The 14,182-nt window shown below is 40.7% G+C and overlaps 2 protein-coding genes across 4 annotated transcripts; both read left to right on the top strand.

Moving 5' to 3' along the window:
* Window positions 1-675: 675 nt before the first annotated feature.
* LOC115674131 (uncharacterized protein At5g08430) lies at window positions 676-6,815 on the top strand. Of its 3 annotated transcripts, XM_056313503.1 has the most exons (11): window positions 676-839; window positions 974-1,091; window positions 1,968-2,047; window positions 2,314-2,501; window positions 3,244-4,102; window positions 4,252-4,364; window positions 4,964-5,023; window positions 5,771-5,821; window positions 6,061-6,133; window positions 6,297-6,538; window positions 6,743-6,815. In XM_056313503.1, exons 2-10 carry the CDS (start codon window positions 979-981, stop codon window positions 6,488-6,490), a joined length of 1,731 nt encoding a protein of 576 aa, XP_056169478.1. In that variant the 5' UTR covers window positions 676-839; window positions 974-978; the 3' UTR covers window positions 6,491-6,538; window positions 6,743-6,815. The 3 variants fall into 3 exon arrangements, with proteins under 3 accessions (XP_056169478.1, XP_056169476.1, XP_056169479.1); XM_056313501.1 differs by having other exon boundaries at window positions 6,297-6,815; XM_056313504.1 differs by lacking the exon at window positions 6,743-6,815 and having other exon boundaries at window positions 5,984-6,133; window positions 6,297-6,457.
* A 614-nt stretch (window positions 6,816-7,429) lies between these two features.
* Window positions 7,430-10,701, top strand: LOC115676118 (RINT1-like protein MAG2L). Its single transcript, XM_030598996.2, has 4 exons — window positions 7,430-7,794; window positions 7,986-8,087; window positions 8,427-8,542; window positions 8,644-10,701. The coding sequence occupies exons 1-4, from the start codon at window positions 7,497-7,499 to the stop codon at window positions 10,645-10,647; spliced, it is 2,520 nt and encodes an 839-aa protein (XP_030454856.1). The 5' UTR covers window positions 7,430-7,496; the 3' UTR covers window positions 10,648-10,701.
* Window positions 10,702-14,182: the final 3,481 nt, after the last annotated feature.

The following is a 14,182-nucleotide window of genomic DNA, read 5'->3' as shown; positions in this document are numbered from 1 at the left end:
TGGTACACATGTGATAAATTTACCATAAATTAATTTTTTACTCATGAAAAACCTCAAACTAGTAGATTTGCGATAAATTTACCAAAAACTAATTTTTTTATTACAAAAAACCCTAAACTAATATATTTATGATAAATTTACCATCCGTTAAATTAGATTAATACAATGAAAAATCACGAACTGATATACTTGTGATAAACGGAGAGTTAAAACCCCAATCGGTATTCCTGTAAATTGTCACGTGTCATCAAATTCAACAATTTAACGAAAATTGACGGAGAAATTTATTATAAATTTATTAATTTTAAATTTTTGGTGATCAAAAAATTAATTTAGGATAAATTTGTTATCGGATTATCAATTTAGAATCTTTTGTAATATTAACTAATTAGGAAGGGATGATGTCGATCGACGGTCAAGAATATCCTCGTAATTCTCCCACGAGTGGTAAGATATTTTTCTCGGGGCACCCGGAAAAGCGATTTGGAAAAGTAAGCCGGGCAAGCCGAGACTGAAATGACCCTTTTAGCTCCAGGACAGTCAGTTCGACATCGCCCCTCTTTCCCGGCAGAAAGCGTGGGCACATTCGGGATTAAGATATTTCGGTGGGGATAGTTCAGGAAATGCGCACGAGATGCCTCCTCTGTTAATCGCTGCTTTCCCTCTCTCTCTCTCTTGACTGATCAGAGACGACGGCATTCATTTGCTTTGCAGGTTTTACGATTCTGCGCACAGTCTCTCTCTCTCTCTCTCGCTCGCGTCACCAGGTGATCGATCGCCATTGCCGTTCTCGCCGCCGCCGCCGCCGGCGAAGTCCGCCCTTGCGATTCTGCTGACGCGTGCGTACCTACCCAGCGCCGGCCTTCCGTTTCCCTTTTTTCCGTTGCTTTGTCGCGAGAGACTGGCGACTTACTGACATCACTCTGGGCGTTCTGCTTTTTCTTTTTTTCTTCCCCCTCCTTCTGGCGATCAGGCGAGATGACGAAGAAGAAGAAGAAGCAGGACAAGCGGAAGAGGGATAAGTACGAGGAGTCCGACGACTGGTGCTTCGTCTGCAAGGACGGCGGCGAGCTGATCCTGTGCGACCACAAGTGAGTGCTCGAAATTGCTCTGTTCTGTTTGCTGCCGTGCGGGTTCGCGATTTTTTGAGTAATGTGAGTCGATCAAGAGACATTCTGTGTATAGTTTTGTGTATTCCGATGTTTTTGATTGCGCGTGCATTTGTATTTTCAATTCAGAACTTGTTTGGTCGCGCCTTCCTCGACGAAATCCTGTTCAACTTTTCTCGTAGAGAAATGCCAGGGATAGGCCATTTGGTCTTACAAGGATCTCACATGGCTGCGCTATGTGGTTGAGGGCGAAGCTGTTGTCTGCACCGTGTAAACGATGTGCTCATTGCATGGCCAAAACGATAGCATATCCGGTGCCAAATGGTGAATTAGTCGTAGACCAGTGTTGAAACTTCTCTTTTATGTTGTCATAGATTCATCAGTCTTGCATGGCCTATGCATTTTCTCCTTGTGTTGTGTCGTCGCTGTCACTCCAAAAGTTCCTGAGAAGAGACAAATTCGCCTGTTTCCTTATTCGTAGAACAAATGGTTTTGTCATTTGACGCCTTTGGATCTTTCTGCTAAAGTATCCTTTGGATTTTCTATGGTACAACATCCTACTGAAAGCACGGTTGATTGTGGTTTTTTTTTTTTTTTACTACGTTACAACCGTTCTTCTTAGTCAAGTGCAAAGGCAAACCCGTCATAAAGTAAAGATTGCATGGTACAACATTGCATTGTACCCTAGCACCGTGGAAGTCCTTGATTTTGGGTGCATATATTTGTTAGCTTTCTCAAGCACATTTTTGCGGATCAGGAATTGGACTCTGGAGTTGTAATCAAAAGTGTCTATTTAGCAATTATGTCCTTTATGGATTTGTTCTGTTTCTGTGCCTCAATGTATGCTTTTTACTGCAGAGATTGCTCAAAAGTTTATCATTCTGATTGTGTGGGAAAGGATGATTCTTCTATGCAGACTGGGCAATCCTGGACTTGTGGTAAGCCGCAAATATTCTGTTTCAAGTTAAGCAACATAACTTGGGGTGTGCATTTGCACCATGCTCTCTCTCTCTCTCTCTCTCTCTCTCTCTCTCTCTCTCTCTCCACCGTAAGCTCGTATGCAGTCACAAACTCAAGATATGGCTGAAGAGTTTGGAATTTCTCAGCCTCCTTGTAACTTGCCTTGACATTACATTTCTTCTAGGGCATTGTACAGGAAAGTTTATCACATATATTTGGACAATGATATAAAAATGTTTTCCAGATCGTCATTCTTGCTTCATTTGCCATAAAACCACAAAGTATTATTGCTTTTGCTGTCCAAATGCTATATGTGGACGCTGTGATAGTGCTGCTGAGTTTGTATCCGTCAGAGGAAATGGAGGATTCTGCCACGAATGTTTGAAACTCATTCTGCTTATAGAAGAAAACGTGGATTATGACTCTGATGGGGTATGTATCGAAGAACCATTGAACTTTATGATCTCTAGGCATTCATATGTCATGATTGTGTTCTAGATGCTACACAGCAAATTGGCAGCTCCTTTGTCTTTCCCTTTTGGGCTGTACATTTTCCTTTTTCAGATCTATCACTCAGTCGACTATACCCGGTACCACACATCAGCCTCTTGTCAGACAAGGCATCTCATGTTCTGAGATTGTCCAAATTCCTGTAACTCTTTAGATAGCTTTAAGTGTGTGGTACAGTTTTTAACATTGTAAAGTGAACCTAGCTGTAGTTGTTGAAATAAAGTGTGGCGATGTATGTCTCTATAGAGTTTCTATGGGAACGGATAGCTTCAAGTGTGTGGTACAGTTTTTAACATTTTAAAGTGAACCGAGCCGTAGTTGTTGAAATAAAGTGTGGCAATGTATGTCTCTATAAAGTTTCTATGGGAATGGATAGAGAGTCACATGTACTACAACACTGGCCAAAAACCAGAAAATGACTATATATTATTACAAAGAGTGATATTAGCCTAGTTGTCGAATAAATTAGATATTTATCTTGAAATTCTTTTAGTAACTTGAGAAAAATTTAAGATTTCCAATGTACGAGTGAGTTGTTTGATTATCATGCCAATTCGTTAAGGCTCATTACCTCTTAGCTATATTGTTTCAGCTTGATGATGTCCTTTACACTCTAGTGAATATGCGCATAGCCATCTTGACAACTCTCATCTGACTCTTGCAGGATAAACTTGATTTCAAAGATCGAGATACATATGAGTGTTTGTTTAAAGAATATTGGGAGATAATAAAGGAAAAGGAGGGCTTGACTTTAGATCATGTCTACTCGGCAGATATTCTGTTGAAGAAGGGAAAAGGGGGCAAGCATGGTTCCTTTTCAGCTAAACTTTCCGATAGTGAAGAAATATTTGAATCATTGTCTGAAAGTGATGAGGACCGTTCAAGAAAAAAATCAGCGAGAAAAGTGAAGGGTTCTATTACTATTGAATTTGAAGGATGGGGATCAAAAACACTAATTCACTTTCTCAAGTCCATTGGTGAAGACACTACCAAACAGCTATCACGGTGGAATGTGGATTCTATCATCTCTAAATACATCAAAGAGAAACAACTTTTTCATCCCGAGAAAAAGAAGAAGGTTATTTGTGATGAAAGTCTGTATTCTGTATTTAGAAAGAAAACCATTCACAAAAACCAAATATACTTTCTTCTGGAGCCACATCTTAATGAGGTTTTGGAGCTCTCAGATGAGGAAGAAAGTGATGATGCTTGTGGTCTTAATTTGCAAGAAACGAATAGGAGCAACTTAGTTGCAAGTAAGCATCAGAGAACCTCATCCACTAACAGATCCACTAACAGAAAACTTAAGGAAAAGGAGGTGGTTCGTAGGGTTCAAGAGAGCTGTTTTGCTTCTATTAATGAAGCTAATATCAAACTTATTTATCTGAGGAGGAGCTTGATCCAAGAGCTATTGAAGCAACCAGATAGTTTTGAAGGCAAAGTAATTGGAAGTTTTGTAAAAGTGAAAACAGATCCAAGGGACTATCTGCACAAGCGTCCATACCAACTTTTGCAAGTTACAGGTGATTGCTGTGTTAATTGCTGGGGCTTGGCTTAAGTATTCCAATTCCTGCATAGCAAAGCACTTAAAACTCATCTGTTGCAGATTGATGAAAATGCTGTGATCTTATATATTGCTACGTCATTTTCACCATCATGTTCTTTTATGTAGGTATAAAGAGAACCTCAACAGCCAACAATCTTAATAGAGAGATTCTCCTCCAAGTATTGGACATGCCATCAGATGTCAACTTACAGATGTTGTCTGATGCGGACTTAACTGAGGTACTGAACTGTTTAGAGGATACCTATTCTTGTGAACCCAGCAATATTGGTGCTTAGTGTATATAAACAAAAGAAAACTAAACTTGTCTTGTTCCTATTAATGTCATCCAAATTATGGTTTGAGTGAACTCTTAGTCGTAACTCAAGACCACTCCTTGTTCTTTCTTTCCTTTCCTCTTTCCATTTTACCTATTTTATTATGCTCATGTGCACTAGTGGGGGAAGCACCATTATGGGGTGACATTGCTTCTCAAAGTAGATTCCATGTTATCTTTGTTACTGTCCTTTTATAGTGGTCCATGGCTAGGACATTCAGGCACCGAAGTTTTAGTGTCTTGATGTTTGTAGGAGAATATCTCTACTTTTTCTGGTTATTGTTTGGGCTGCTATTTGGACAATTTGGTTACCCCAATGTCATCAATAGAATTTTAAATCTTTAAATATACCTTAAAACTGCAAGGTGGATTTGCTGTTTTGCTGGACAATCACTGGTGCTTAATTTTAGCTTTGCTCCAGCTCATTACCATCTAATCTTTTGGTTATCACTTCTCAACGATGTTTGGCTCTTCAATCATTTAACGGTGTGATCCCCTTGATAGGAGGATTGCGAGGATTTGCAGGAGAAGATAAATTCTGGCCTTCTTAAAAAGCTTACTGTGGTAAGTCTTTCCTGCTTAGGCAGCTTTTTTCCCATAACCCTATAGTTGGAAGAACTTTAGTTTTGCACACAAGGACAAATGCCTGCTATAAAGAACCTGCGCATGTAGAAACTCCATTAATATGCTGAGGGTACATGCAGGACTACTTTAACTTGCAAGAGTCATATTTAATACTTGTAAACAAATCCTTCTAATTTCTGAGGTCCAGTGGTGACTGAAGATGCCTAAATCTCCTTATATTTAACTTGACCGTACCTGTGGTTTGGCCAAATAAAGAAATAAGTAAAAGTTCAGGAATGAAAACAATAGAAAGTTTTCTTTTATCTCTGGCAGTGGTTGTCTTCACCATAAAACTCAATTAGATATCCCAAAGAAGCCCAACGTCACCTTTTGTGAATTTGTCAGGAATTGTATGTCATATCCTCAATGCAGAATTCAGTGAAAGGGCATTATCTTGTCTTTTGGAATGTGCAAGTAAGAATAAATTTTTGAATTGAAACAGTAAAAGGGGAAGAAAATGAAAAACTCGGTGCAAAAGTGAAAAGACCACTCCGAACCTTATGGAATCGGCAACGAAATCAGGCGTGGAATTGCATCATTCGGTATAGAATTTTAGTAGACTAGATGTTAAAGTTTTCTTTGATGAATATGTGCTTAATGGATTCTCAAAGTCATTTTAGTGGTCAAATTTGCGCCTATATATGCAAACTGTAGATAGTTCATCTCTTGACCTGATAGTTTTGACAGGTCGAGCTTCGGGAGAAGGCTAAAAGTCTGCATGAAGATGTGATTAAACATGTAAGTGTTCCTCATCCAGGTCCATACTGACTACCCGTGAGAGTTGTACTGGTGCTTCAGACTGTTTTCTTTTTTCTTGCTATTATCATGCCGCTGGACATTACTGAATTCATTCTGCCCACAAAATTTTCACCACTTCTCTAATCATGCATGTATGCACAGATGTATCTACTTCAGGGCATGCTGCTTTTTCCTCCAGAATCAAACTTCCAGAAATTAACCTTTTCTATATATTGCAGTGGATTCAAAGAGAGCTGGCCCGGCTACAAAATCTTATTGAACAAGCAAATGAGAAGGGATGGAGAAGAGAATATCCTTTTATTTGACTAACCAGTACATGAGTGCTCGCAATCAATGCCTGGTGATTTGAGGACCCATGAATCCTCCTTTCTTTTGCCGTTCTTTCCCTGATCAGATGCTCGAGCATTCTCTGTTCTTATTTCTCTGTGTTCCTTAACATGTTTTGCTTGAACATTATATCAATATTTAGAACAGAGGACGCTGCTTAAGAATCCATTGGAACAGGAACGGCTAATAAAGCAAGAGCCGAAGGTAATTCCAGAGATGATAGAGCACGATCCTACTCCTTCCAGCTCTTCGGAGGTCGACGAAGAACAGAGCCCTGGCTCCCCGAGGTTGATCCCCGAGGGAACGTCAACTTCTCTGTGATCCTAACTGTCTGAACTGACATTCCTTTGCCTGGCTGAGGAAGAAGAGGTGATTTGGGGGGGTTTTGGTCTTACAATTGATTTAAGCTGGAGGTAGACATGGGAGCTCATGTTTTTCTGTGCGCGTGGCAGCCTATCACATTTTTTGCCTTGACCTGCGCTTGGCCTTGTAAATAACGGCTCGGGTTGTACAGTGCGTATTTATGTTTTTGTGCATAGGCAGATTTGACTCTCTGCATGTCTTGTTTTGAAGGGAGAGATCTTCAAGAGGATTTTCTTGGCAGCAAAAGGCCCTGATGCTGATGACAATGCCATTCTCTTGTGGATAGCTTCTCTCAGAGTCAGAAGAGAGTGAAATTTGGTCCTTTACATAGGATATGGAAAAACATGGAAACAACGCAAAACATCTCGAGCGAAGCAATTTTGTGAAAACTTGTGCGTCCACTCTCGAATCAAATTGACTACTTCGGCTTGGCTAAATTTGGTTTCAACCCAGAATTTCGGTCGTCCATAGTACGAGAAAAAAAAGATAATATCAATCTCCCAAATTCCTATTTTGGGCTCAATAGCTTGGTGCTAAGGTTTTTCAGGCATTTTTAGAAGCTTGTATTAAATTGTCGGAAAATGTTAAGGAGCGCCCCTAAGTCACTTCGCGTTGGTAACGAGTAATTACTTGCGCTTTGAAAATATGAACATTTTCATTCGAAGAATGTCACGTTTTTTCTTTTCAGTGAGATACGATCCCTGTACCAATTTCCAAGATGTGTTAACGTTCGTTGTTTGTTACTAATTTTAGTGGCCCGACTATCTCGTGCTATTTCTCAACACGAAAAAGGAGGACTGCTTTAGTGAACTAGAGAACTTGAAAACGAAGCAAGGAATTTGAAATACGCTGAGCCCTAGGACAAAACAAAGCCTGGCCCCTTCTGCTGTCCGAATTTTGAGCGACTTAAAAAGAATTTTGAAAATACGCTGTTACGGTTACGGCAACGACCTCCCATGTCGCCATGGACGCTCCCGACGCCGACGCCGACGACGCGCCCTTGCCTCCCTCCGCCGAGCTCTCTCCGCAGCTCGTGGCCTTCCTCGACGCGCATTTCGCCAGCCCCGGGGACCTGCCGGGGGCGGCCGATCTCTCGTCGGAGCTGGGCCGGAGGTGCGCCGATCTGGACGGCGACCTCGCGGCCCTCCGCGGCCGGATCGCGAGGCTCGCCGTCTCGTGGATCTACCGCTCGCTCGGGGCCAAGTCTTTGATCCAGAAGTCGCTCGTCAAGTTGGAGAATCTCAGCGTCCGCACGTCGCAATGTTGGTTTTCTGCGCACTTTTCCTTTTGCGATCATTATTCTTTTTTGGAGTGCATTTCATCGTCTTAGGTTTGCATTTCGTCGTCTTCGCGGCGATCATTTTTGTGTGAGGGTTCTGAAACGTGTGATTGTGGCTGGTCCGCCTTTAGCTCGATGCTTTGATTGAATTTATGGTTAGTTTCGTGATTGTAGACGGTGGTGGACAGTCGAATAGGAGTCGAAGAACTTTCGGCGAGGAGCTTCCTTGGCTTGCGAAAGAGGTGCAGCGCGTCGAGAACATTCGCGAATACGTCGGTGAGCTCTGATCCCTACCTCGAGTCGTTTTCGGTTGTTTATTAGCTAGTGGCAGCAGCGCGCAGAAAAATGTTGTTCTTCTATCAATCTCGGAGTCGTGACTTCGTCGCCAATCCGTCTTTCGCGTTATCGTGAACCACTGTAATCGAGTTTCTCGAGAGTCGTTCAATTCTAGGCTCACGACTTATTGGCATCGATGAGAATTCAACTTAAGATGTTTTGATGGGTAATACAACTTCGTAAGATTTAGTCAGTCTCTTATTGTTGCTTTACTAGGGAAAGGAGAATGTCTGCTTTCTATGATATGCCACAACTAATTTATGCTAACAAATATTCAAGGGACTGCATTACAGCTTGAAGTGCTGGTTGGAGATCTGGAAGATTCAGTTATCTCTGTGAATCGCCAAGACAGGAATGTCTTGTCCGGAAAATATTTTGCTTCATCTGTTCTGATGGTAATGACCTTAATCTTTGCCCTTCCTTTTCGTGGTAGTTCTTTAGATGTTAATTTCCCTGCTGGTTATGAACCCGATTTGATTCCTCCTTTCCAATTCAGGAAACTGGACGGAGTAGAGAGAAGTTGCTTCAAGCAATAAAAACCATGAACGATATCGAGGACCTAGTGATTGGCATTTTGAAATCTCGACCTCGATGGTGCCATCTTTTGAAATCTGTGGATAGCAGAGTCGACAAAACTCTTGCTGTTCTTAGACCGAAAGTCATTGCAGATCATAGGTCTCTTCTTGCTTCCCTAGGATGGCCACCAAAACTTGTGACGACGGCTATGGGGGATGGAGAAGTCTCTAGCATACCAAATCCTCTAGTTTTAATGCAAGGAGAGAAGAGAGAGAGTTATGCTCACAGTTTTCTATCTCTTTGCGCACTGCAGCATCTGCAGACACGAAGGGAAGAGCGAAAACAGAAACTTTTGGGTTTAAATGAGAAGCGATCGAGGCTTTGGGCCATTGATGAGCTGGTGTCTCCCATTGGAGCACGGATGGAGTACCACTTTACTAAATGGATTCACCAGCCCGAATTGATTTTTGCTCTTGCATTTAAAGTTACGAGGGATTTCCTGGTTGGAGTTGAAGATGTTTTGCAGCCTCTGATAGATAAGGCCAGGTTGGTTGGCTTTAGTGCCAGAGAAGCTTGGGTTTTTTCAATGGCTCAAATGCTTTCTGGATTCCTGGTGAAGAAGGTTTTACCTCCACTTGTTGAAAGCTACAAGGATAAATGTGGCAAATCTGAAGTTTCAACTTCATGGCTTAATATCATGGACCTCATCATTGCATTCGATTCACGTATGCAGTTGCTCGTCCAATCCGAAACCTGTTTTCACGTGGGCTCTGATATGCTTCAATGTCTGACTAGGGGAATATCAGTATTGAACATATTCTGTGAGAAGCCTGAGTGGCTCAAGATTTGGGCAAAGATTGAGTTCAAGGATGCGTGGAAGAAATTCAAAGATGAATTAAGAGATGAGAGGGCTTGGGTGCAAAGTAGCAAGTGCGGGAATGGGTTTTATCATGAAATGGAATCTGTGGATTATCTTCTTGCTAACCAAGATGACCACAAAGCTCCATTGATCGCAGATTTCGTGCTTAAAGTTGCGTGGGCAATGATAGAGAGATGTCAAAAATTACCCTCTATTTTCCCAAGGGTGCAGTTTATCAGATCGGCTGCTGGGAAATTCGTTTGGTGTTTTCTCAAGGTCTTAATTTCACATTGCAGGATAGAAGAATTGCAGTCTGCCAATTTTGATGACAATGATGTGGTTATGAGGGTTTGTGGGTCTATAAATGCCGCCAGATATGTTGAATATAAACTGCTAGAGTGGAGTGATGATGTGAATTTCTTGGACATGAACTTCGGTGAGGATATGGAGCGGCATGAAAATGTTGACACTGGTTATAATTGCTTCTTTGGGGAAGAAATTAAAAGCTTGGTTGAGCTCGAGACCAATTGGCTGATGGAGATAATTGCCTTTCTCCTACAACAATTTGAAATGCTTAGCTGGGATTATGTCGAGAATAGGCATAGTTTTGGGATTGAGCAACTTGAGCAAGATAATACCCCGAGTATAGTTTCTTCAGGGACTGACAATGTAGTGTCTGCCGATCTTGTCATAGCATTGGATGCCTTGAGAAGTCAGCTAACAAGTATCAGAAAAATACTAAACCCGAAGGACTTCCTGGATATGTGGCGTAACGTCGCCGATGGGCTCGACCATTTTCTTTTTCGCAGCATGCTTACAAGCGACATCTCTTTTTCCGCAAAAGGGATTGGTCGGTTTACAGCGGATATGAGAGCTTTGTACCTTGTCTTCCAGCCATTTTGTGCTCGGCCAGAAGCATTTTTCCCTAGTATAAGAGATTCTCTAAGGCTGTTAAACATGAACGAGAAAGAGGTAAAGCATTTGCAAATGGCTTTATCAGATAATGAAAAGCAAATAGAGTGCTTGCACGTTTGGGGAATTTCTCACTTATCTGTGGGGCAAGTTCATGAACTTTTGAGATTAGGGATGTGCAGACCTAAACACGATTGTGGTAGTAGAAGATAAAATTTGTACATTATGTTTTTGATCATGTATTGCCGCGATCCGACTTCTCCTCTCTCTCTCTCTCTCTCTCTCTCTCTCTCTCATGTGTTTCTTTGCTGAAGCTTTTCTAGAGCTCTCTTTTGGTAACATCGACCATTTGAAATCGAGATTGATCGACACCTCAGGGAGAAATTTGGCGATATTAGGAGGATTTCTTCTGTGAGTAAATTGCAGCAATTCATCTTGAGTCTTGATGAGAATTTGCATGGACATTGTCCGTCATTCTGTACGTGAATCCATCGGTTCTAGATTTGTTTGTGCTTGAGTAAATTTCTTTGACACTGTTACATTACTTCAACACACTCGACCCTCAATTCAGACCGAACCATTAAGGTAGACAGTAAATTCGTGGTCTATCAGGCTTGTTCTCGACCATCCACATTACCGGTGTAGTTTGTCATCATAAGACTCAGCTTCCTAGATCAGTTGGATAACAAAATAACTTAAACACAGCCACATCATGTTTTTCATTAAAACACTTAAAATATAGAAAAACTGTCCTTTTCAATTCGTTGTCTCTTGTCTTATGGGCGATCGATGCATTAAAAGAAAAATATCTATTTATTAAGTATGATTAGCGAGCGCCTTCTAACAAAAGATTATAAGGGTGTAGAAGTAATTTAGTCAAAATCTAAAAATTGTAAAAAATTTGACACTTTTCTCCCTTTCAAGGAAAATCATAAATTCATGATATTTGTTATTTAATGATTAGCGAAAGAAGAGCATTGCTGTTCTCGTGAGAGATCAGAGAGAGGGGTAAATGGCCAGTTGAATAGATGTCTGATTTAATCTCTGTCTGCAAAATCTTGCTTCCTTTCGTTTATTCTCGAACATTCCACTTACATTGCGCTGTTCTTCTGGCGATGCCGAAGAGCCCATCAGCGACAAGTTGAGCTTCACAAGCAGCAGGTCCAGCGAAGCCGGCAGTTCTTGCTAGTCCGGGGAGGCCGGTGTCATGTCTGATGTGGCTTCAGTTGCCCTTGTGGATTGAACCAATTTAGTAAATGCTATAAGAGGACTTAGAAAGATTTGAGGTATAATCACCAGCGTACAATTAAATTGTGTTAACCGTGTTCAAGATTTGCGTATTGGTTCTAAGACATCATGCAGATTCATTAAAACTCATGTATTGCACTGTAGAATCGCTTTATGACGTATTTGATACTAGAGTTGGTTTAGAATATCTATACATTCACTAGTAATAGGCTGGTGTGTCGACGCTGGTATCCAATCCACGGCATAAAGGATTTGACGGATTGATCACCACCACCATACAATAAACAACGTTTAAGGTTTGCGTATTGGTTCTTAGGTATCATACGGATTTATCACAATACAGATATCGCAATGTAGGCGGCCTATGATTTCGTGACACACTCAATACAAGAAGTTGATATACATACGAACATATATATATTGATGTGAAATTATTTACCCATATTTTTTTTTCAAGAAAAAGAACAAACTTATGATATTTGTGTATGATTTCATATTATGAGAGCAGCTATACCCATCCATAAGAATCTTATGGAGAGCTTCTTTATTTTAAATAGGTCGTCATTATCTTTTTCTATCTTTCAATTTGCAATATCCCAAATTTTGAAAAACTTTCTCGATAGATAGAAAATATCTTATCTAGTTCGGTAATTTTAAAGTTTCTCAACTTTGTGCACTTTTATCTTTAAACTTTCGTGCTTAAAATTATCAACTTCCTACGTATCAATCATTCTGTCAAGTATGTCAATTCTAAATGGATCTAGTTCGGTAATTTTAAAGTTTCTCAACTTTGTGCACTTTTATCTTTAAACTTTCGTGCTTAAAATTATCAACTTCCTACGTATCAATCATTCTGTCAAGTATGTCAATTCTAAATGGATGGAAATGCATACGTGATTTTTTTAGTATTTTTTTTCCAATTTTATGTTGCTTTTAAACACAAGACAACTTCATTATTGCATCCGCAGATATATTTGTCCGTACACTGTTGTCCCTCCCAGCCGTTAAACCGACTACAGATCAAGCCTTCGTAACCGCTATAATCCCTATAACCAGTAACAATTAATTAATGATCTTACCGTCAACCGTCACAAAAGTAAAGAAACCAACGAAACTCCCTTATCTTCCATGTGCATCAAGCGAAAGTTTATGCCTAACTCCAGTAGCGCAGCTATTTTGCAATATTAGGTCTCTGCCAATCAATCCATGTGAGAAGCGTCATGTACACGATACGGAGACACAGTGGAAGTGCAAGAACTGGCGAGCAAACCATCGGCGATAGGAGACCATGCTCTGCTTATCGATCAGTGGCAGCACGCTCTCCATCTTCCCCTCTCGTTCACTTTGATCACGGTGCAATAGAAAAAACGATTCTTTTGAGACGAGCTCTAATTAGAAAAAGACAAGCTGAATCTGCGCTTTCATGTCTAGCAAGGGCACGGAGTGAAGGGACTCTGTACCTGAGTCGAGAACGCTCTTGATTTCCTATTTTCTTTTTGGACGAGCGTAAAGGGGATTTGACGTTTTCGTCCTTATAATTGAGATCGGTTTCTTAATGGTAATTTCCTGTCTGACGCAAGTGCAAATCTTTGCAATTTGTTAAATGATGAAAATTATGCAAGAAAGCAAATTAGAAATAAAATACGTTTGTTTCGCAAAAAATATTTTTTTGCAAAAGATTTTCATCATTTTCTGACATTTGGATCGCTCAGGAAAATGAATAAACGGAAAAAGAATATCCTACCAAAGTTTAAATTCAGGAAAATAATTCTCTTTAAAAAATCGAAAATCATTTTTTAAAATATGATAAAGTATTGACACTTGGCCCAGAAAGTCTGCTCTTGGGCACAGGAAACCCAATAGTCGTTCCCGATCCTGGTTGAGTCCCTAGCACCAGCGCCAAGTTCCATCTAGGCCGCGATTGGGACACCGGTGCCCGTGCCCGGGACACTAGGCCCGGTAATATCGAGGCCGAGCTTGGGACTTCAACGCCCATGCCTAGGTCTAAGACCTCAGAGCTTCACGAGGAAGGGCTCCGTGGTTGATCAACCATGGAGCCGACAATTCTTGCTAGTTCAGGTTTGTGTATTGGTTTTAAGACTTCGCGCGCTTTATGAGTATTTGATACTTGGTTTCGGAGTTATTATGAGTATTTGATACTAGTATAAAAGTGTTTAGAAAAAGTATTTAGAGAGAGACTTGCTCTCAAGAATAGTTGGTACTGCATAAATGTCTTTAATGATCCAAATGAGGTGGAAGGCATCTATATATACATGAGCCATTCTCTTTACAACCGCAGATTTACCATTCAAGTGAACCTTAGAGATTGATGAAAAGTGTTTAGAATACAAGTATTTATTTCCCATTTTGGCCCCAAAAATACTCTCTCGTGCCATTGGTACATATCTCATATCACCCCAAGGAATATTGTAAAGTACCACGAACCTTAGACCCCCTCCATCTTTTGGCGAGCTTCTTTATTTTAAATAAGTCGCTATTA

The sequence above is a fragment of the Syzygium oleosum genome, unplaced genomic scaffold, assembly GCF_021117445.2.
Source record: "Syzygium oleosum isolate NSW1041296 unplaced genomic scaffold, Sole_v2.1 Sole_v2.07, whole genome shotgun sequence".
In the NCBI taxonomy this organism is placed as follows: Eukaryota; Viridiplantae; Streptophyta; class Magnoliopsida; order Myrtales; family Myrtaceae; genus Syzygium; species Syzygium oleosum.
This window is presented reverse-complemented; position numbering and strand designations above follow the sequence as displayed.